General features: G+C 38.9%; 1 protein-coding gene across 1 annotated transcript in view; it reads right to left on the reverse strand.

Annotated features, from left to right (window-relative positions):
• Positions 1 to 3,342: 3,342 nt before the first annotated feature.
• The window catches only part of ZGRF1 (zinc finger GRF-type containing 1), a 46,015-nt gene continuing 25,148 nt past the window's right edge, over positions 3,343 to 24,209 (reverse strand). Inside the window, exons 17-30 of the mRNA XM_077814766.1 lie at positions 22,735 to 22,881; positions 18,921 to 19,035; positions 17,730 to 17,743; positions 17,373 to 17,615; positions 15,949 to 16,108; positions 14,351 to 14,428; positions 13,534 to 13,681; positions 12,896 to 13,023; positions 11,900 to 12,023; positions 10,954 to 11,130; positions 10,665 to 10,799; positions 7,214 to 7,475; positions 3,493 to 3,624; positions 3,343 to 3,389 (exon numbers count right to left, since the gene is read on the reverse strand). Coding sequence (XP_077670892.1) covers positions 3,343 to 3,389; positions 3,493 to 3,624; positions 7,214 to 7,475; positions 10,665 to 10,799; positions 10,954 to 11,130; positions 11,900 to 12,023; positions 12,896 to 13,023; positions 13,534 to 13,681; positions 14,351 to 14,428; positions 15,949 to 16,108; positions 17,373 to 17,615; positions 17,730 to 17,743; positions 18,921 to 19,035; positions 22,735 to 22,881 — 1,910 coding nt within the window. The remainder of the gene's footprint in view (positions 3,390 to 3,492; positions 3,625 to 7,213; positions 7,476 to 10,664; positions 10,800 to 10,953; positions 11,131 to 11,899; positions 12,024 to 12,895; positions 13,024 to 13,533; positions 13,682 to 14,350; positions 14,429 to 15,948; positions 16,109 to 17,372; positions 17,616 to 17,729; positions 17,744 to 18,920; positions 19,036 to 22,734; positions 22,882 to 24,209) is intronic.

Genomic DNA, 24,209 nt, shown 5'->3' on the forward strand with positions numbered 1-24,209 from the left:
CTCACAAAGAACAGAACTTCAGCTTCTGCTGGCAGCAGACTTGCATCAGATTTAAGTCATTATCTGTACTGATGTCGTGTGATTATTCAAATGCTCTTTCTTCACTACCTTTCTTTCTTAAACCTTTGATAGTTCAAAAGGATATTCAGATTGGTCTAGCAGAAAGAAAGAATGCACTGGCACCACCTAGTGGACAATCTTTATTTTATCACAAGATCATTTTTAGGCTCTAGAAGAACGTACAAGTACAATGAACAACACATGCATATTATATTAAATCACATTGCAAAACCAAGCTTTCTATATGATATACAAGAAATACCAGTTACTGGTTTCAAGTTGTTTCAGAAACTAGGAAGATTGGCTTGAATATCTTAACTAAGTGACTTTTTTCTAAACAACTAATACTTTCAATATAAAACATTATTAGACCTGGGGCCTAGACTTATTCTTTGATTAAAATATATTTTCAAGAAGCTACAAGAGGCTTCTCTGGTGGTTTTTTTTTTTTTTGATCATTTTATAAGAGGCTGTTCTGGTTAGTTTCCAGACTTCTTGTACAGGTTTCCTCTTTTACGTCCAGCTCTGTCATGGAATACCATGCTATGAAGTTGTATTCATATCATTCAGGTGGACAGCAGCACTGAAGAGAAAGAATAAGTATTTGTGGGTGGCTAAAGACACATTCTTCTTTTTCAATTCTCACCACAGATTTTATTTTTAATGGGAGTCATGGAGTGTTTCATTTACTCATGAAGGAAAAAATAAAAAAGCTTCAGTGTCTTATATCAATGGATTTGCAAGTAAGCCAAGTAAGAACTCTTCTAAGATGGCCATGCTAAATGATGATGTAATTCTAAAGATCAATTAAATACTTTTCAAAGGTTATTTTTAAAAAAAGGGAAAAATGCATTTTTTTCTTTATAAAAAGCTTACCCAAATTTTGTAGGATTGGCTGAAAGAACCCATGTTCTCAGAGAGTGAAAACACTTTAGTTTTTATTATTGTTTGAAATACTGTGTCTAAAATGTTTATCCACACACCAAAAACACATTTAGGTTACATTCTTATACCCTCAGTCACAATGATTAACATTTCACTCCACAAGTGGTCCCACTGGAAACAAAGCTGCCATTTAATGTGAGTAAGGGTATCATCATCTGGCCCATACAGAAGATGAGATCATCAGCTTGTGAAACAACCACTTATTAAATCATAGCGAAAATCCCTTTGAAGTCACTGGAAGCAAGAGTTGGCCCAAAGTAAAGAATTACTCCATCCTTTGTAAAAATTCATAAAGGGCTGCCAGCACATGTAATAGATTCAGGTGGTGGCTATGCTTTGTTTCCTGGTATTTAGAGCCTGGGATGATGGCAGTAATATCTTAAGTTTTCCAGCATGGCTACATGAAAAATGCTTTTATCACACCAACTCCTGATAGTCACGGTCACATAAGAATGCATATAACTATCAGCAATTAATATAAGGGCAATAGGAGAGGGGAAGACACTGCATTAATGTATGGTCTGCGAATATACCATCTTAACTTAAAAAATTATGTTTTCAGAAAGTATTTAATATCTCAACTACAGCAGATAAGGCCGGAAAGGACTTCTTGGATCTACAGAACCTATTCTGCATTACACCCATCACTACGTTATTTGAGCACCCAGTCCAACCTATATGTGTGGTAAATAGCATAAAACACACCATGTGTGAGAGAGATGGATGTTTTCTTTTTCTCCATGAATGATATAGCCATGTGGTATTGCTGGAGATATTGCATATTCTCTCTCCACTAGGTATATTTCCTCTCAGTTAGTCCTAAACAATGGCTCAGGTCACCAATAACCTGAGTCCTATTTTCAGTGTGTATTTCATTTTGCCCTCTTGCTCTTACCACTGTAATTACTTTCAGTGCTAGATTAAATTACCAGGAATGTATTTAAAACTAGGAAAACAAACTTTAAAACTTCTATTAATTGTTATGTTTCAGAATAGCAGCCGTGTTCTTCTGTATCTGCAAAAAGAAAAGGAGTACTTGTGGCACCTTAGCGACTAACAAATTTATTTGAGCATAAGCTTTCGTGTGAATTGAGCTGTAGCTCACGAAATGGGCCCATGAAAGCTTATGGCCAAATAAATTTGTTAGTCTCTAAGGTGCCACAAGGACTCCTCGTTGTTTTTGCTGATACAGACTAACACGGCTACCACTCTGAAAACTAAAAAGCCTGTGTGTTGCCAAACCAGCCAGAGCTTTCTCAGGATGCATGGTTTCATTCCTAGATATAAGTGGCAATAATTAAGCCTGGAGGTCACACAGACACAGATAACCAAAGCTAGATCTGTGTTGGATAGGATGGGGTATAATCTTGTGACTATTTGTAAATGGAAATGGTTGTAGTTTGCTGACATGTCTATTTGAGCATCCCACAGCAATAATTTGTTCCCCGTGTAAGTAGTTACAGACTGCAATCAAATCACCCCCTTAACCTTCTCTTTGATAAGCTAAATATATGTGTGTTACAATTTGTTCTGAAAACACGAGTCCTTCTTCACCCTCCAATCCCTATAGGAATTGTCTGATTTATGGTACAACTATTTCTTATTTTCAGGTTTTTAAAAAGGCTGAAATTGATCAGGAGTATCAACAATACATGTGGCAAAAGCATATCCACCATTAGACAGATTCCAGAAAATCCCAAACTTGATATTTATGTTAATAAGGAACACATACGATCAACCATAACTCAGTGCCCCCAGCTACTGGGCCTTCTGATTTTGTGTATAAGAATTACCCCATAGGCAAAATCCCATATCTGGAGTCTCCAGGCATTTCTTTTGAAAGGAGGAAACCATTCACTGTAATGTATACAGGATCATGGTTCCAAGCCAAGTACTAGACTCAAATGGTGGACAATCCCAGAGAACATCTGCAGGGGTCTTCCAATATTCCTTCCAGACTCCCTAAAATCTCTGAGAGATTGTCATAGGCCTTTTGAAAGACTAAAGTAAGTGTCAACTTTTCTCTTCTGTCCACTACTCACTAACATCTTTAAAGAATTCTAATAGATTACTGAGAACATTTTTCTTTGCAGAAACTGTGCTGGTTAGACTATATCTGATGTTCCAGGTGTTTTGTTATTCTCTCTGTAATTATTGTTTCAACCAATTTGCAGGTATTGATATAAGGCTTACTACTGGCCTGTAACTTCCAGGATCACTCCCAGGGCCTTTTAAAGTTAGATCTATCATCTAAACTAGGGAGTTAACAGAGAGAGACAATGCAAGTTACAGTGCTCTTAAATTTAAGGACTTCAGTTATCAAGCAATTAGATGTAATTATTTTAGTGGTTCATATATGGAGTAAATACAGAGGTATGCGTGCACTGGAATATAAAAAAATTATGTTACAAATGCTTATTTATTATATTATACTATCTATTTAAAATATTCTTTGGCGTTACATAGAAAAGCACACAATTTTTATACCTTTTTCCTGCTGTGAAAGAGATTTTTTTATTTTTCTTTTGCTTATTCTTTCTTTTTTCTCCAAGTAATATTTAAGAATGTTGTTCAGTTGTTCCTCATACTGGCTTACATGTTGCAATCCATTCTCTCTTCCTAAAAGCAGTCACACAGGACAATTACACCTTACGTTGCAACATCTATCATACAATCATATTGTCGTGATGAAAATATCTAATTCCCAAAACACACCAAAAGGAAATGTTTCCCTAACCTTGAAAACTGGATTTCTGCAAGGAGCCTAACCATTATAAATCAATGGGGCTCTTCTTCTAATGTCACAGGTAGTTAACTAATTTAGTGGGTAGAGTTTTGGCATCCAACTCTTCTCTTGCAGCAGCTCATACCTCTTTTCTTTTTTTTTCCCCACCAGCTGAGAACGGCTGTAGCACCTCCTAACATGCTAACTCACTGTTTCTCAAAGTGTGTGGTGTGCCCCACACATGGGTGTACAAAAGCCTAGCTGAGGGTGTCAGTTGTACTTTAGCTTTCGGAGTAGCAGCCGTGTTAGTCTGTATTCGCAAAAAGAAAAGGATGCATCTGATGAAGTGAGCTGTAGCTCACGAAAGCTTATGCTCAGATAAATTAGTTAGTCTCTAAGGTGCCACAAGTTGTATTTTAGAGTCTCCGTTTTCATTTTTAAAAGTCTCTGGCTGTCACTGTTTCAAGGAAAACTTTAAAGATCTGATGATGGGAATATGGCCTGGTCTATGGTGCTCAGGGGCATGAAAAATCCACATCCAAGTGCTGTAGCTATGCCAACCCAACCCCAGGAGGACACACAGCAAAGTCAATGGAAGATTGTTTCAGTTGACCTAGTTATCGTCACCTGGGAGGCGGTATTCCTACAGTGACAGCATTTCCATTGCTATAGACTGCATCTACGTTACAGGGGTTATACTGGCATAGCTGTCGTGTTGTAGTTATGCCACTAGAGTTCCCATAGTGTAAACATGGCCTATAATTGATTCAGTAATGTCTGCCTGAGTTTGCAGAGAGCCTGAAACAATAGCTTTGAGGTGTGAACTGCCTCGTTTATTTTATTGGGACTAACTCAGATGCCAATGATATTTCAGATGTCAACACAGAATCATAGAACTGGAAGGGACCTCGAGAGGCAATCTAGTCCAGTCCCTGCACTCAAGGCAGGACTAAGTATTATCTAGACCAGTGGTTCCCAGACTTGTTCCACCGCTTGTGCAGAGAAAGCCCCTGGTGGGCCGGGCCGGTTTGTTTACCTGCCGCGTCTGCAGGTTCGGCCGATCGCGGCTCCCACTGGCTCCAGGCCAATGGGAGCTGCTGGAAGCAGCGCAGGCTGAGGGACATACTGGCCGCCACTTCCAGCAGCTCCCATTGGCCTGGAGCAGTGAACCGCGGCCAGTGGGAGCTGCCATCGGCCAAACCTGTGGACGTGGCAGGTAAACAAACCGGCCCGGCCCGCCAGGAGCTTTCCCTGCACAAGCGGTGGAACAAGTTTGGGAACCACTAATCTAGACCATCCCTGACAGGTGTTTGTCCAACCTGCTCTTAAAAATCCCCAATAATGGAAATTCCACAACCTCCCTAGGCAACTTATTCCAGTGATTAACCACTCTGACAGTTAGAAAGTTTTTCCTAATGTCCAATCTAAATGGGCTGCAAATTAAGCCCATTGCTTCTTGCCTATCCTCAGAGGTTAAGAAGAACAATTTTTCTCCCTCCTCCTTGTAATAACCTTTTATGTACTTGAAAGCCGTTATGTCTTCTCTCAGTCTTCTCTTCTCCAGACTAAATAAACCCAATTTTTTCCATCTTCCCTCACAAGTCATGTTTTCTAGACCTTTAATAATTTTTGTTGCTCTTCTTTGGACGTTCTCCGATTTATCCACATCTTTCCTGAAATGTGGCGCCCAGAACTGGACACAATACTCCAGTTGAGGCCTAATCAGCGTGGAGTAAAGTGAAAGAATTACTTCTCATGTCTTGCTCACAATACTCCTGCTAATACATCCCAGAATGATGTTTGCTTTTTTGTAACAGCGTTACACTATTGACTCATATTTAGCTTGTGATACACTATGACACCCAGATCCCTTTCCACAGTACTCTTTCCTTCATAAACATACAGATAAGGGTAGCATAAAATCCCTCCTGGGCAGCTGTACTAAATCTTTACTTGTAAGGGGTTAAGAAGCTCAAATAACCTGGTTGGCACCTGACCAAAAGGACCAATAAGGGAAGAAAATACTTTAAAATCGGGGGGTGGGGGGTGGGGTTGTTTGTGCTCTTTTTGTTTGTTCCCTCTCCAGCTGGAGAGAGAAGCCAACAGGGACAACATCTCCTGAAAATATACCTGGAATAATCCATCTAAGAATTACAAAAATTGTAAGTGAGGCAAGGAAATGTGTTAGGTTATCTTTTGTTTTTAGCTTGTGAATTTTCCCTATGCTAAGAGGTAGTTTTATTCCTGTTTTTTTGTAACTGTGAAGCTGAGTCCAGAGGGGAGTCCTCTGTGTTTTAAATCTTTTTATTATCCCGTAAAGTTACCTTCCATGCTGATTTTGCAGGTGTGATTTTTTTTACTTTATAATAAAGCTCGTCTTTTAAGAACCTGATTGATTTTAGTGTCCTAAAGATAGAGGGTTTGATCTGTGCTTACATTGTAACCAATTGGTTGGTATATTATTCTCAAGCCTCTCCAGGAAAGGGGGTGAAGGGACTTGGGGGGATATTTTGGGGGAACAGGGACTCCAAGTGACCCTTCCTGAATTTTTGTGTAAAATCACTTGGTGGTGGCAGCAATACTGTCCAAGGACAAGGAAAGGAATGTGTGTCGGGGAAGTTTTTAACCTAAGCTGTAGAATATAAGCTTAGGGGGTCTTTCATGCAGGTCCCCACATCTGTACCCCAGAGTTCAGAGTGGGGCGGGAACCCTGACAGCAGTCATTTCCCAAGGAACTGGAGTAGACTCTGGGGTAGGAAGCTCCCTTTTCATCACTAAAACTTTTTTTCAAAATCTACAGCTAGGGAATTAGAGGGAAGACAGGGAATATAACCAAAGAGGAAAGCTGCAAGTTTTAGCTCTAATTATGCTGCTTGTTGTGTTGGAGGGGAGAAGAGCCTTAGTTGCCAAAAGGAGAGATTTCAGTGAGTGAGGAGGGAAGATGGACAAGAGGAAGTCCCTGTATTGATAAGAGAGAGCTAAGTGGAGGGACTGATGGCTAAAAGGTCAAATTCAACAGGTGCATAGGGCTGAGGTTTGAACTGCAGAGTCTGTAAGGACTTCAGGCCCCTACCCATATTGTACCTTGTGCTGGGTTTCAGCTGTGCACCCACAGGCCCTGAGGGTTGCCTGGTGTTGGGCAGTTTGGTGGACCTCACTTCTTGAGGATTTCACTTCCTCTTTTCACCTCACTTGACTGAGTGATGTGATTGTTACAGGGGTAGAGAAGACCAATGAGAAGATGGGAGCTGCTCCATTAGAGGAGCTGGCTGTTAATACTTTTGACTTGTTGGCTACCTGCTGATATCAGGAAAGGAAAGACCAGCCTCATACCTGCAAACTGATTACAGGCTGCTAAGCATAAATAACTGTTTGCAGATACACTGCAGACATTTAAATAAGGTGCAATACAGTTTTATTACAGCCATAAAAAAACTATACCAATTAAGAGGTGGTTTTAAAATTAAAAGTATTAATTTTTACCTTCACAGTGGTGAATTACGCGTCCCCATAGTTTGTTCTTACGCAAACAGGCCAGATTTCCCACAATCAACAAATGCCTCTTTCCTCTTGTCAGAGCAACATTCATTCTATTTTCTGAGTCTATGAACCCAACTTGTTTTGTTCTCACACACGACAAAACAATGATTTCCTTTTCTGCTCCTTGGAATGCATCTACAGTAGACACTTGGATGGCTTTAATCTCAAGAGCATCTGAGTGTACAGCACTAAGTAAATTATAAATCTGTGGACAAAAGAAGTTGATGGAGAGTCATTGGTTTATAAATATACTAGTTACATAGTCACACTCATTCATGTCTCCAATAAAAATACTGATGAGGAGTCTGAGTCTACTCACATTAAACGAACTAGCAACTCTATTGATTATATATTACAGGAGTACCTCCATCAAGTGCAAACACAAAATTTTGCATTGAGTCTATCCTGACACAACATCCATACGTCTAATGAGGGACAGCATTCCTTCCTGGCAACCAGACAGCCCAACGTAAGACTTTGAGGACAGAGTGACAGGTACATATGACATACAACTCCTCATTTGCTAAATAGAGAGCACCATGTTAGACACAATGATTCCATTCCTGGCATACATAATCAATTCACAATGGGCTTCCCATCCATTAGTTAAAATTAGAGAGGTTCTGATGTATTATCAGTCAGTTTTCTATAACGCTGATTACACTTGGGGGAGGGAATGAACCAAATTTCTGAGACAGTGAATCTCAGCTGTATGAATTAACACAATCCTTCTGAGCAAAGTTATGCAAATTTATGTAAATATGTTTAACAGCAAAGTAAATGCAAACTTTGGTCTATCTATGATCAAATGTTGTTTAGCGCTCCTTCCTCACTATTGAGTCCACCAGGAAAAAAAAAATCCAGATTGCTCAGTTCAAAGACACACTGTTTATAACAAGATATATTCTTTTGGAAGAAACAACTATATAAACATTACCATTTTTAATAAAGAATAGAAACTTACATTATGAAGAAAAATACTTTATTGCAACTTCTTAAGAACAGCCATACAGGGTCAGTATCCTGTCCCCTGAGAGCTGCTTTAGAGGGAATGAACAGAACTGGGCAATTTCAGTTGTCCAGTCCCAGCTTCTGGCAGGTGGAGGTTTGGAACACTCAAAGAATGGGGTTGGGTCCCTGACCATCTTAGCTAATAGTCACTGATGGACATATCCTCCATGAACTTTTCTAATTCTTCTTTGAACCCAGTTATACTTATGGCCATCACAACATCCCCTGGCAATAAAGTTCCACAGGCTGACGGTGTGAAGAAGTATTTCCTTTTGTTTTACACTTACTGTTTATTATTTGAATCAAGTGATCCCTAGTTGTTGTGTTATGTGAAGGGGTAAATAACACTTTTCCTGTAACTTTCTCCACACCACTCACGATTTTATAGACCTCTATCACTTCCTGCTTTAGTCATCTCTTTTCTAAGATGAACAGTCACAGTCTCTTTAATCTCTCGTCATAGGAAAGCTGTTCCATACCCCGATCACTTTTGTTACCCTTCTCTGTACTTTTTCCAATTCTTTTTAATGAGACAGGGTGCCCAGAACTGCACACTGTATTCAAGGTGTGGGCATACAATGGATTTAGATATTGGTATCATGATAGTTTCTGTTTTATTACTTATCCCTTTCCTAAGGGTTTCTAGCATTGTTAGCTTTTTTGACTGCTGCTGCACACTGAACAGATGTTTTCAGAGAACTATCCACAATGACTCCAAGACTCTTGAGTGCCAACAGCTAATTTAGACCCCATCATTTTGTATGCGTCGTTGGATTATTTTTTCCAATGTAAATTACTTTGCACTTATCAACATTGAATTCCATCTGCCATTTTGTTGCCCAGTCACTCAGTGTTATGAGATCCCTTTGTAATGCTTCAGTGTTTTTGGACTTAACTGTTTTGAGTAGTTTTGTATTGTCTGCAAATTTTGCCACCTCACTGTTTATCCCCTTTTCTCCTTTCATTTATTGATATGCTGAATAGCACAGGTCCCAGTACAGATCGTTGGGGGAACCCTGCTATTTACCTCTCTCCACCGTGAAAACTGACCATTTATTCCTACCCTTTGTTTCCTATCTTTTAACCAGTAACTGATCTATGACAGGACCTTCCCTCTTATCCCATGATTGCTTAGTTTACTTAAGAGCCTTTGGTGAGGGCCTTGTCAAAGGTTTTCTGTGTATTATATCCACTGGATCACCATTGTCCACATGCTTGTTGACACACTAAAATAATTCTAATAGACTGGGGCATAATTTCCCTTTAGAAAAGCAGTGTTGACTTTTTCCCAACACATTGTGGTCATCTGTGTGTCTGATAATTCTGTTCTTTACTATAGTTTTAACCCCATTTGCCTGGTACTGAAATTAGGCTTAACAGCCTGTCATGCTTACCTCTGGAGCCGGTTTTAAAAATCGTCATTATATTAGTCATTCCGCAATTTCATATTTGAGTTCCTTCAGAACTCTTGGGTGACTACCATCTGGTTCTGGTGATTTATTACTGCTGAATTTATAAATTTGTTCCAAAACCTTCTCAATCTGGGACAGTTCCTCAGATTTGTCACCTAAAAAGAATGGCTCTGGTGTGTGGATCTCCCCCACATCCTCTGCAGTGAAGACTCATGCAAAGAATTCAATTAGCTTCTCCATAAGTCTTCCTTGAGTGCTCCTTCAGCATCTCAATCATCCAGGGGCCCCCACTGACTGTTTAGTAGGCTTCTGATGTACTTTAGGACTAAATCAGAAATTGCCTCTTCCCTTGTGGGCTTCAGGACAAACTATTCCAAGAAACAGTCATTTATGTTGTCTGAAATTTTATCTCTGCATCTATTCCTGAGATAACATATCCAGTCAATATGAGGATAGTTGAAAACCCTAATTATTTCTGAGTTTTCTGCCTTTGTAGCTTCTCTAATCTCCCTCAGCATTTCACAATCACTGTCACCATCCTGGTCAGGTGGTTGCTAGTATATTCCTACTGTTATACTCTTATTGTTCAAACATGGAATTCCTATCCAGAGAGATTCTCTGGTGTAGTCTGATTCATTGAGGAGTTTTATTATATTTGCATTAATGCTTTCTTTCACTTATAGTGCCACTCCCCTATGTGCGCAACTTACTCTGTCATTCCATATATTTTTATATCGTGCTATTACTGTGTGCCAGTGATTATCCTCATTCCACCATGTTTCTGTGATGCCTATTATATCTATATTCTCATTTACTGCCAGGCACTTTAGGTCACCGATCCTAGTATTTAAACTTCTAGCAGTTGTATATAAGCACTTGTACATTTTGTCAATATTCAGTTGCTTGCCCTCATGTATTACATTTCAATGGGACTCATTTACGGTTGACTGTTCATCACTTCTTGTACATACCTTATACATCTGTGACTTATATAGTGTAATCACCCCAATTATGGATCCGTCTATTCCACTTGCAATCAGAGACTGGATAAGCTTGATTATAAAATAAACTTCTGCCATATTATAAAAGCTATTATCTCTTTCAATCTGGAGATGGGAAAGAGATTTCAAATTATGCTCTGCTGAAAGGCTATTTTAAAAAAAAACATTTAGCCATCCAAGGATAATGCAAAAACCCTAAAAAGTAAAATCCCAAACCAAGATATCTATTGACTACTTTTGAAGTTATTTAAAAACCTACCTGCTCTGTCCCATTAACATTAAAGAAACATAGTGTTGGAAGCCAATCCAATAGTGGACTTCTGTCCATCTCTGAAATGCCATCCAACAGATTTCCTTCATAGAACAGATCATTGACTACAGCACTAATAGCAGGGTGACAGCGATACTGTGTCCTAAGAAAGACTGCATCATGTCCCTAAAGAAATGCAACACAAAAAATATGAAGAAAATGTAAATAGTTGCTAATCACTGGGAAATTGCTTAATAATTTATATCAATCAAGCAACTAATAGAAAAGAGTTATTTAGATCAGTGGTCCCCAACCTTTTTTGCTCGTGCGCCCCCCCCACATTTATCTGGTCTGTGTCCCCCCAGAAGCCAGAGTTGGGGGCCTGGAGCAGGACCAGAGCCATGGTGGGAGCTGGGGCCAGGGCCAGGAGCAGAGCTGGGGGCAGCGTGGAGCTGGGTGGCGCTCCCTTACCACTGCCGCGTGGGGGCTGACCCGGGCCTCCCCACGCACCATCCCCAAATGTTCCTCCACACCCCCCTAGGGGGCATGCCCCACAGTTTGGGGATCACTGACATACTTTATAGTAAAAAAACAAATAGAGATTAAACTATTAAGATCCAGTTGTGTCCCTGGATACATTCCTGAAGCTCTCACTGATGTTTATGGAAACTGTACCTGCATAACGGAGGACAGAAGCTGGCAAGTATACTGTGATTCACTCCCATTTTATTCACGCACATGATGTTTTCAAGCTTCTATGAGGGGTTCAATTATTGATAAGTAATACTTATAGAAAAAAAAATCTGGACAAAACGACAAAAAATCACTCTCCTACTAAGATGCATTTAGATTAACTGCCTCAGAGAACACGGGAGTGAAATCCTGGCATCACTAAATTCAACAGGGCCTGGATTTCATCCCATATCTTTTAAAAGATGTGTTTAGCAGCACATACCATCAAGCAAAGCCGGTCAAAGAGAGTCTGCTCCAATCCATTATCATGAGCACCTTCAGACCCTGGAATAATTGGTGGAAGCTGCTTAGGGTCTCCAACTAGAATCAGCTTTTCACACTCAAACCTGCAATCAGTATTCCAATGAAAATCCAAAACACAAACTCTAATTGTTGTTAGTACTGTAATTAATTCATTTTACAATGTGGTTCACTTTATAATTAGCAGTTTGCTTTGTACTGGGCTCCTCTTCTATTAACCCCTTGTGACAGAGTGAACTGTCACATGGGAGAAAAAACAAAAACAAAAAAAACCCCAACCCCACAAGCAGGTGACTCCAATTAACCTCTTAGGGGCTGCTAAGAGTGGGAGGGGTCTGGGCCAATATAAACCAGACATAGCTCATTCCAAGGGAAGTGAGAAGGAGAGGTAATATCCAAGAAGACTGAGATGCTGAAGGAGGCAAAACAGTGTCAGAAAGGGGAAGGGGAAGAAAACAAAATCACCTGGGCGAAAATGTTCCCAGTTTAGGAACAGTTGGGCACAGGCTGGGGCTTGCCTGAGAGAAGATAATTCATGGGAAATGGGGCTAAAGACTTTGGGTGTAGATGACGGTAAACTCAATAGTGATACACCTCTTTTAAAAGTACTCCCACATTCTCTCTAGTATCTTTTTTCTCCCCCCACCTCTTCTGTGATGGTGAGATCATCCTGGCCCCTCAGGCAATGGCTTAGTGACATGTGGAATTTGGGGCTTAGCTGGCCAAGTCATATTCATGATTAAATTCCTGGAGCTTTTAAGAATCCACCAATTCACACACCTCCTTTGTCAACTGAATTAAATGGGTGTCCACTTAATGCATACTAGTCCAGACTTTGTTTTCTTGATGAGTGCAAATTAATTATGTTCTTAAAATACCAAAGTGTGATCGTTATTTAAAGATGTCAGTATTAGCTAAAAGTCATTGCTAAACCGAAATCTAAACAGTTGATTTGTACCTTGCAATGGGAAGGAGAGAAACAGGTTCTGTCATCTGACTGCACTCATCCAGTACCACCACAGGAAACTTAAGGTCATTCATGGAAGGGAATGGGCAGGCAGCACAGGTTGCTCCAACCACTCTCACCTTTGTGATGGGGTGTGTGGGGAAGAGATTTAATAACCTACACAAATACATTGCTACTGATTCCATGATAGCATAAGTTACATAATTAAATTTCCATCTCTCTAGGCATTTCTAGTATACCCATCACTGTGGTATACAGACACCAAAGACTGAAGTTCAACTTCTATAACATCTGGTACACATGCTTCTTCAAAGCTGCATTAACAGTTTTGCCCCCTCCCCCACAATTAAATCTTTTATATTACATTTAAGGTTCCAGCGGACACCTCTTATCTTGTGATTCCCTTTCTTTAATACATTTAAAGTAGAACTCAATCATACAACCTTCATTTACTAAAGTATATTGGAAAAAACTTGTCAGGGTCTAGGATATATCTCATTCTATACGAGTATAAGGCTTTGGCAGCATCAGACATCAGAGGGGACTGCCAGTTTATACATGCTTGGCCTCTCAAGTAAAGACTTCTAAACTGTTTATTCTCTCTTCTTTCAATCACTGTGTTTAAGTACCTGTTGCAGAATAGCTTTATTGGTTCCCAGCTTATGATGATCAATACTCTTCCTCACATATATTTTTTCTGCTGGAGTTAAATCTTTTTTCATCAAGGCAAGCAGTTCTTTTAATTGTTCATTTTCACTTCCAGAGCCTGCATGTAAGCTTTAAAAATATTTTGAAATGAGTTATGAATATTGAATATAACTGCTTTTAGCACTCAAATACAGGAAGTATATAAAATAGTCATATTCACTACTTCAGTATGATTGATTTAGTTAATGTTTGTAAATCTTCACAATACCCATGTGAGATATGTTTGTTTCTTCCATTATACAATGGAGAGAATCTTACCTAAGTCATGAGTGCCCAAAGCCACGTAGCAAGTTAGCTGCAGTCTGGATTAGAACTGAGGAGCTTGTTTTTCATTCTTATGCAGGCATGTTTATATATGATATCTGAGTGTAACACTCAGCTGGCGATTCTGAGTAATTGAACACTTTTCCAAGCTCTTTAAGTTCATGCTATGCTTTGTTAACTTAAATTGCACAGAAAATGCTATCTAGATCACTTCTGCTTAAATCATACCAACTTTTAAACAGATGTCTAAAACCCAAACCATTTTAGATTAACACAGCCATATAAGACTGTTTGATTACAAACTATAAGCCATTACCACTATTACATTTTCTGTAAAATCAACTGCTCTGCAAGAGATGTTGAAAGACACATTAAAATCATATTTCCATAGCCTTCACAGCCATCACCTTACAGTACCACTTACTACTATCAATCATGTGATCTATTCAGTCCTCTGAAGATCTTAAGCCTTACCTGTAAGGAAGAACTGGCTTGGCAATTTTTCTAACACTTCCAACTCTGATAAAGTCCTCAAATCCAAGATCCAGTAGACTTTGAAAAAAGATGTAAGACACTTATTGTAGAAATGGAACAAAATGCAAAACTTGCATGGAAAATGACTACTCTTAAGAGTGACAGATAATCAAAATATTGATTAACACAAACTTTTTTACAGCCAATTTATCATGTGAAGTAAAGCCATGTACTACAAAACATGCACTGGTCATTTATTTTGACAAGAATTAGATTAATGTTGATTAAATTTCTCTCAGTGATACTTGATACTTTTGTAATAGTCCTCCCAAAAGCACTCCTCACCTGCATCTTGTTCCTTACTCCTTATCCCTCCTTTCATCCCCATCACTTGCTTCCACAAGCTGCACTAAACCTTAACCTCTCCAACTTCCTTCCCATGCTGGCTCCTCTTGTTGATCCTCTCAATCCCACACTCATGCTCACTTCCTTCTAATACTCATCATTGCTGATGATGTCTCTTTTTAACTCTGTCCCCTTTTATTTCTGACTTGTTCTCCTCTTGTCTTCACACCTACCACCTAACTTCATTCATTCTCTTCTCCCTCTTCCTCCCAACTCTTTTACTCCCCTTTTAGGAGCACTTGCTCCACTGAGCAACAACACGGACTTGGTACACAACTCTTAATATTCTGCTACCTATTTATGTTTGACATCACACAACCTGGCTGTTTTCCTGCATCCATATCTGCCCTCTCCTGCAGTGACCTTGCCTTCTCACACGCTTTGTGTGCTAGATGCTGCTGCTCTCTCCTTTCTATTGTTTCCAGCCCCACGCTCTCACAGGATCACTTCCTTTTGAAGTGTGTTGTGTAACTTCCCCACCTGACTTTAGGTTGCAGTGAAACATTCTTTGACTCTGGATGGTTTTCCCTTTTCCTCAGTCCCCTTGTCTTATTCTTCGTGACTTCAATACTCATACTGACTTCCCCCTCACCCACTTATCCGAAAGCCTCTTGCTGCTCCCACTTCCTGCTGATTTGGTCACTCATTTGACCTGGTGTTCACCATGAATTGTTTACACTCTACCTCTTCTCATCTCCAAATCACCTCTCTCTGACCATCAACTCATCTTTCAGCATCACTCCCTCTGCCTCTTGAGACTCCCAATCCATTAGCCACTCTGGGCCAATAATAAAGGCATAGTGCTTCCTGAAGCTCCCAGAGCACAGGGGAGCTTTAGGTATGGCTGCTGTGCCACACCCCAGGAGGGTGCAATGTGCCTCTCCTCCATGACTGACCATCTGCTGGAAGTTAGTTTAAACTTAGCCTTGCACAGTTAACACTGCTGGACTTACACAGTCCTTGAGCTCAGGTGAGCTGCTCTGGGGAGGAGCAAGGGCCATTACAAGAGAAGAGAAGGACACAGTCTAGCCCAAAGGGTCTATACTGGAAAAAGTAACACAATTAAGTCTAACAGGGCAGATGTGCCACTATAATACATACATACATACAAACATACACACAGACAAAAAGAAATGTCATTTGCTACCTATGTAGCAAAGAGTCTATAATCTTTTTAATTCAATGTTCCTTACCCAAGAAGTACCCTGTCAACAGCAACGTTAGTGGAAGAAGCAATCAGAAGTTTCCATGGGGTTGGTCTTGAGCCTTCAGCTGCTTCACTGTTTTCAAATAACTGTACCAGAAACAAGACCACAACAGACAGCAAATAGCTCTTTCCAGCTCCAAAAACACCTAGTTTTGGGAGAAATTTTGGGAGAAAACCCAAGGTTACAAATGAATAATTTCAAGGAAACATAATTTTATATTTATTGAAATTAGTTCTTCAAGTATTATGGCTTGATTTTTCTCAGTACTTCCTTTGGAAGCAGACAGCTACCTGAACAACCAATAGTTGTGGGGAATCTTGTGGACCTACAATTTGCATTAATTATCTGGAATGTTTAGAAAAAGAAAAGGCTTGAAAGTTGCTAAGGCAGGAATCCCCTCAGAAGCAAATGCAAAGTGACTGTCTACAAGGTGTGTATTATGCCCCGAGGGACAGCATGCAGATGTTTAGAAAGGAGAAGAGAACGGTGACATGGGTTACTCTACAACTGGAATAATAAATTATAAAACAGATGCATGTGCTGACAGCATAACACATTTTTTTTAAAAATAGGCAGCTTGATCCAAACATTATTATAAATGTATTTATTTTAATAGGACCCAACACTAAGAGATGTGCCTCCCAATACAGATTAAAAATAAGATCTCTGAACTAAGGAGTTTACAAACTGTTTGGATACAATACAACGAGAGGGCAAAAAGACTGTAGGGAAAAGGAGATGATCAAGGACAAAGACAGCAGCAAGCAGGTTCTGTGGTTATTTAGCAAGGCCAGTATACAGCACGATGGAGCAAAAATCACTCTTTATATTAGATTGATTGAATGAATAAGCGAAAGAAACAAATCCCGACTCTGCAATTGGATATGCTAGAATGGAACCCAGAGTTCATGCAAAGTCCTACAGAATTTAGTGGGATGCTGCAAGGGCACAGGTGACTGTGCTGATAATCCTGAAATGGAATCAAAGCCTTAATCAGCATGTTTCCTGTAGGCCTCATGGAAGAAGTGGATCTTCAAGAAAGATTTGCAAGAGGAGAGGGCAGTAGTTTTGTAAACCAGCTGAAGAAAGACATTCCATGTATATGGGCTTCCAGTAACTTCCACTTGGTTCACTTTGAGATTAACCAGCATTAAACTGGGCATAAGGATATCCTGCACTATGGGGTATTGCAAATGGAGTGGAGCCTATGATAACTGTACAGTCTATTATGTTAGCATTTAAAGAATTTAGACATGAATATTCCACTAACAATAGCATCACGTCAACTTGTATTCTTACACAGATCAAGTCATCTAGCATCTCTTTGGGTGCTTGTGTGTACAGTAAAGGGGCTCAAAGAATCAGTCAAAAATAAGGGCTGTAATTTCATGATTTTATTTGCTTTTTACCATGTATGATTGTGATAGGGAAGGCCTGTTTTTCCATTTCTGCATCATTTTCAGGTGATGCCATCATCTGAGCTATCTGAATCAGTGCTGAAGCTTGATCTGGGTTCAACTGGAATATCTGGATCATCTTTCTGGCCAATCCCAGTGTTACTTCTGGACTGAGAAGTCCACACATCATTGTGCTCTTGGTATTTAAAGCTGGCGGAATAAAGTTTCTTTTGTTGACTCTGTTAGCATGTTCAACTCTGAAAGGCCTAAGAAACACAAGAGTTGACAGATCAGTAAATTCAGACCATTTGCAACGCAATGCATCTATACGTAACTTATAAACACATGATTTTAGGTGTGCGTGCATACATGTAAAATTGCTGCTCTAAGGGGAGGGAATCAAAGTGTACTGTAGTTTTGAGTTACTTTCACCGGATTTTCAAGTAAAAAAGGAGAAAATATTTTCACTTTCATCTCTGTATATTTAACTATAATCCCAAATTCATACATTATTTTTCTGAACTTCCTTCTATTTTGAAATATAGTAAATCTGTATATGGCTGCCAAATATTTTCATATTCTGTTACAAATAATCTAAATACCAATTTGGTTTAAAAAACCCACTGTCCTATTTTTTTTTTAAATAAACCATACCCTCACTGCTTATCTGGGCCAAAGATTTCTGTTTGCTAAACATAATCTCACCAAGTTTTAAAAGTTACTGGTATGCTTATCAATACAAGCCACCTCATGAGTCTAGGGTTATGGCTGTTAGATTGGCTCTCTTTCCTCTCCGCCCCTCCACCCCTTCTTTCCCACCAGGGAATATATATTTTAAATCTAATCTTCCTGTGATTTCTTAGTCCTGCATGTTTTTTCTGACACTTCTCTTGAGTGAAGGATAGTTATTTGAAATTTGTGGCAAACAAGTTTGCATATCTATGCATTTGTACTGTACATGTGGTTTATAAGTTTATTATTAAAGGTCTATATTTCTATATGGTTAAACAAGTCATTATACATGTGAATGATAACTTTAATGAGATCATTGCAATTATCTTATACACTGAACAATTACTTTGTGACTACTCAGAATATTTTTTACCCTTGGCATGAATTTGTTCCTATGTTACAAATGTAGGGAGGAAATACTGGAAGATTAATTAATGGAATATAAAGGCTGTTCCCATTAAATTAGTATGGTTACTGACTTTGACATTAAACTTGTATTATTAAGTTTCACAATCCAGAAATCATTAAGAAGTCTAATATTAATCTCCAAGTTACAAGAGGTGGGGCACAGGTGTATGTAAATCTAAACAAATACTTCAAACCCTTGAATGAGATTTAAGCAAGGAATTACTTGCATCATAAATTAATGAAAACTGAAGTGTGTCATTAGGTGCTAACTATACTTGATTTATAGTGCCACATTTTCCAGCTTTTTTTTTTCACACTTACTTTTTGTCCAGAAAACACAAATGAAAGCTTGCTTGTTCCTGTCACATCTATATAACACACATGAGACAGTGTGCAAGCACAGAGGTTACTTATACTTACATTTCTAGTAGGTACTTCATTAGTGGTAGAGTAGCTGGATTGAAGTACTCCAGCATATTTCTCAAAGTTGTGAGCTCAGTACCAGCATTACAAACCAGCAAGGCATAAACAATCACTGGAAAGATTACAAAGCAGGTTACAAAGTGTAATCAGCCACAGAAAACAGTCTAGTAATTTATTTCTAATGTTGAGTAAATAACTTTCCCTGTTGTAATGGAAGCCAAACTGAGGACTTTACAATGTCTAACCTATGATTCTAGAGCAAAAGATCAATGAGAATGTCCTTTAAGCCCATTATTTTGAGGGATTTCTAGTTCTGGCATGAAAATCCTTCAGGGATGGAAACCTGGATACAAAATCTCAGCATTTCCTCTAATATTTTAAGGAAATTATTTCATTGTCTATGGAGTTTAGGAGATGAACTTTTAAGGTATTATTTGTTCATCAATAAACCAGCTTCATTTCCATTTTGTAAATCTCTTACTGGTGGAGTTTTCTTTCAAAGCATGAATTACAATACATAGCCTGCAATCTTTGGTCAGCTAAATAGCTCGTTCTTTTTAGAATGTGGTGGCGGCGTTTGTGCAGAACAATTAAACTCGGGGTATATCTCTACCACAATTAGACACCTGCAGCTGGCCTGTGTCAGGTGACTCATGCTCATGGGGCTCGGACTAAGTGGCTGTCCAACTGCAGTGTTGATGTTTGGGCTACGGCTGGAACTCAGGCTCTAGGCCCCTGCGAGGTGTGAGGGTCCCAGCCAAGCCTAAACTGCAATTAAACAGCCCCTTAGCTTAAGTCAACTGGCACGGGCCAGCCATGGTGTCTAATTGCAGTGTAGACATATCCTTAGTTTGCAGATTATTTTTAGTGCCTACCTTACTACTATAGACTCAATCTGAGGTGTATTTTACAAACTATGCAATGAAAAACTTTACCCAACGAAAACTACAATAAAATGATGGGAAGATAACAAAAACAAAAGTTCACATTTAAGCATCTTCCAATGTCTTCTGACAGTAGCCCACACAAGACCTGAAAGTTGTTCTATTTTTCTGCAGTAATGAATGCTGCAATTAAAGTCACAACACCTATTTTTACTTTAGACTTTCTGCAGTCTTAAATGATGGAAAAACATTTTGTGTTTGGTTTCAGCTCAAAAGTGTTTAAGAACTAGAAAATTCATTAAGCTTTTCTGAATTAGCCAAATGGGAAGGAAGAACTACTTTTTATTATGGGAAAATGTAAACGTTGTTGCATATGGATAATATAAAAATAGGTAAACCTTAACATTTCAAGTTTATGTAGCTAGACCTCCATGAAGAAAAATTTGTTTTTTAAATCTAGTGTCTTACAATAACATTATAGGCTATTTAAAAGTCTCTTTAGACATGCTTAATCAGGACCGGCTCTAGGCACCAGCAAAGCAAGCACATGCTTGGGGCAGCACAATTCCAGGGGCAGCATTCCGGCCACTCTTTTTTTTTTCTTTTCTTTTTCTTGGGCAGTTGTGCTCTTAGAGCTTGGGGAGGCAAATCTTTTCCTTGGGGCAGCAAAAATCCTAGAGCCGGCCCTGTGCTTAATTTAACATCTCCATTAGGGTTTTCAGCTTTGTAATTGACCAAAGTAGTATGAAATAGCCCTATTTCAATGCCACAGATAAGGTTTTTTCTTGTTTTAAAATCTAAAAGGAAAATAAATGTGAAACCTTATACTAAGACATTAAAATTGCAAAGCTAGACACAATAGTCAGGGAATGGAAGAGTTAAGGGCCCAATCCTGTGGTTCTCACTCCAGGCAAAACTCCCATTGAATTTTGGGTGCCTGGCTATGATAGAAATGTTTGCTTGGCCACATTGCACATATGTACAGTGATATTTCTTCTTAATCTTCAGTCTATTAAATGAGTAACTTGGTATATAAAGCATGTGCAGTGTACCTGTGTTAACAAAGCTATTGAAAACATAACTCTTGAATTCTTTGTATTTGTGTAAACTCTTAAAGTTGTATCAAAATAGCGTCAACAGGTGTAGGCCTCTATTCTGCTCCATAAAGAACATACGCTGCACTACAAAGAGTTCCTACTTCCTTCCTCCTTGGCTTATTTGTAACTCCAGCAACCAAAAACCATAATCCTCAACATAAGCTTTCCCCCGTGTTTGGCTGTTCCTTGCATTTCTCTGTAGGACCGCCTCTGCTCTAGCACCCACTTCCCTCTGGTCAAGGAATGCTCCAAACCCTCTAGTATCACTTTCCAAAATGACAGGTTTCAGAGTAACAGCCGTGTTAGTCTGTATTCGCAAAAAGAAAAGGAGTACTTGCGGCACCTTAGAGACTAACCAATTTATTTGAGCATAAGCTTATGCTCAAATAAATTGGTTAGTCTCTAAGGTGCCACAAGTACTACTTTCCAAAATACCACCACAAAATATAACAAACTGATAATGAGTGGGTCTAAAATGAGGCTGGGGTGGAGGGGAGAAGAACAAAACTAAAAGAAGGAAGACGGCACTAATTTACTTTTGAAATATTTGGCAAATAATAAATGTCACTGTGTCACAAAACAACTCCAACTCTCTCTCTACTGGCAGTGTTCACTTTCCGAAACATTTACAAAAATAACTCAAAACTGAAAGTCCTTTAAAAATTTATCCAACTTTGGAATGTTCAGAAAAATAAAGTTGGATAAATTTTTAAAGGACTTTCAGTTTTGAGTTATTTTTGTAAATGTTTCGGAAAGTGAACACTGCCAGTAGAGAGAGAGTTGGAGTTGTTTTGTGACACAGTGACATTTATTATTTGCCAAATATTTCAAAAGTAAATTAGTGCCATCTTCCTTCTTTTAGTTTTGTTCTTCTCCCCTCCACCCCAGCCTCATTTTAGACCCACTCATTATCAGTTTGTTATATTTTGTGGTGGTATTTTGGAAAGTAGTACTTGTGGCACCTTAGAGACTAACCAATTTATTTGAGCATAAGCTTTCGTGAGCTACATCGATGAAGTGAGCTGTAGCTCACGAAAGCTTATGCTCAAATAAATTTGTTAGTCTCTAAGGTGCCACAAGTCCTCCTTTTCTTGTAATCTATTCTGTGGCTCAGCTGATCTTCCTTCCTGTGTTGTTATATTCCCACACCCTGGTACACCTTAAAAATCAAAGTGTTTGGAATGTTCAGAAAAATAAACACTTTGATTTTTAAGGTGTACCAGGGTGTGGGAATATAACAACACAGGAAGGAAGATCAGCTGAGCCACAGAATAGATTACAAGAAAAGGAGGACTTGTGGCACCTTAGAGACTAACCAATTTATTTGAGCATAAGCTTTCGTGAGCTACAGCTCACTTCATCGATGAAGTGAGCTGTAGCTCACGAAAGCTTATGCTCAAATAAATTGGTTAGTCTCTAAGGTGCCACAAGTCCTCCTTTTCTTTTTGCGGACACAGACTAACACGGCTGCTACTCTGAAACCTGTCAGAATAGATTAAATAATTCCAAACTTTATTATGTAAAAATACATTTTACCTAGCAAGTTCTTAAAACACTAATGACATACTTCCTCAGTTGTAACTGGTGAGATAGTCACTGTCTACCACTTTGCCTTATGGGCCCTTAACTTCTTCAGCTGCTCATTGCTCAACCAGTAAGGAATTGTTTAAATGATTGACCTGAAAATAATACTTTGCACAGTTGGATAATCAAAAAATAATTCATAATAACGTTTGAGAAATAGTCACCCTATTCCTCATTCCTACTCAGATACTTCTCATAAGTATTGGTCTATTAATGTATTAAACAATTCTTTGGGATAAAACTTACTATTTGAGCACCAATTTGAGGGATAATAGCCTTTAAGAGGCAATAATTCAACTTCATTGCTAGATGATGGTCCAAAGAAAGCACTACATGCAATGAAAGTGTCCAGGGATTCAAAGTATAGAGTCTTTGAAACAACCCAAAGGTCATCTGTCAAAACAATAGATCAATTTATTTCACTCAAGTTTCTGCTATTGCAGGCTTTTAAAAAAACTTAACATTCATTATTTTGCAAATTAAGCCATTAATACTCTTTAAAATAAAGAGGGGGAAGGTAGTACAAAATTTAAAAGATTTGTTGGTACACTCATTTGAAAGGGAGTCATCAGATAATTCACAAGCTTCTTAATACCTTCTTTACTTACCATGAATTACAGTAAGCACACAACTAATGTCCTAAAGGTTTTTCCCTATGGTAACTAGTATCAAGTGACTTCCGACTAATCTAAAACATTTTTTTAATGCTTTTCACGCTATTTGGATTTCAGACAAATTGTTTAAAAGAACAGTAATCATTGCCAGCCACTAAACCAGATTACAATTATACTTAGCAGCTATTTTGCTAAAGAACAGTTAAACGCTAAACACAAAAAATCCTCTTCACACTAGATTCTGATACCTTTAGGCTATATCTATGCTGTGCACCTTACAATGGTGCAGCTGTGTCACTGCAGCTACACTGTTGTAAGGTGCGCTGTGTAGCCACTCCTTATCCACAGGAAAGAGCTCTCCCAGTGACACAATAAAACCACCTCCAGCGAGGGGCAGGCACTCCCGCCAACGAAGTGCTGTCCACACTGGTGCTTTTCGTCATTAAAACTTTTGTCACACCCCTGAGCGACAAAAGTTTTAACAACGAAAGTGTCAGTGTAGACATAGCCTCGGTAATGTTGGATAATACTTTAGTCCACATGTAGTCCCAATGAGGTATAACTTCGTAAGTAAGGTGCTACTCATCATGGTTTAGGTTGTCAAAATCTGGTCCTTAGTTTTGTATGGTAGACCAACATTTTCCTCTGCTCCCTTAAAGGGTACTGTGCTGGCAGAAAAGAGTGATGCAGGATGAAGCCGGCAAAAGCTCTATAAATTCTTTGCCATACATTATGAGAGTAAAATGTAATTACATTCTCAATTTGCCATAAAATGGAGAACATAGAAAGGGGGATTATGAATTGTGTTAAAAGTCAAGTTTTCTGAACTGTGCAGGTATAGGCACATAGTTGCCCACACTCAGTTCTGGCACAAAGTACTTCAAGGTGTGCAAGTCAGAGGTTTGTCCACACAGAGTTTCAGTATCTCTCTGTAAATGCAAACCTACACTTCAGAGTACTGATGTACCTAGTGTGCGCAGAGGCAAATGTGCATGTACGCTTCTGAATTGTCCTATAGTTATATTCTACCTTTCAATTAGAAAAATCTCAAAGTGCATAAATTATGTAGATATGAGAATCACCTCATCTACCACTGAAGTGCAGCCA

This window comes from Eretmochelys imbricata, chromosome 4, assembly GCF_965152235.1.
Source record: "Eretmochelys imbricata isolate rEreImb1 chromosome 4, rEreImb1.hap1, whole genome shotgun sequence".
NCBI classification, from domain to species: Eukaryota; Metazoa; Chordata; order Testudines; family Cheloniidae; genus Eretmochelys; species Eretmochelys imbricata.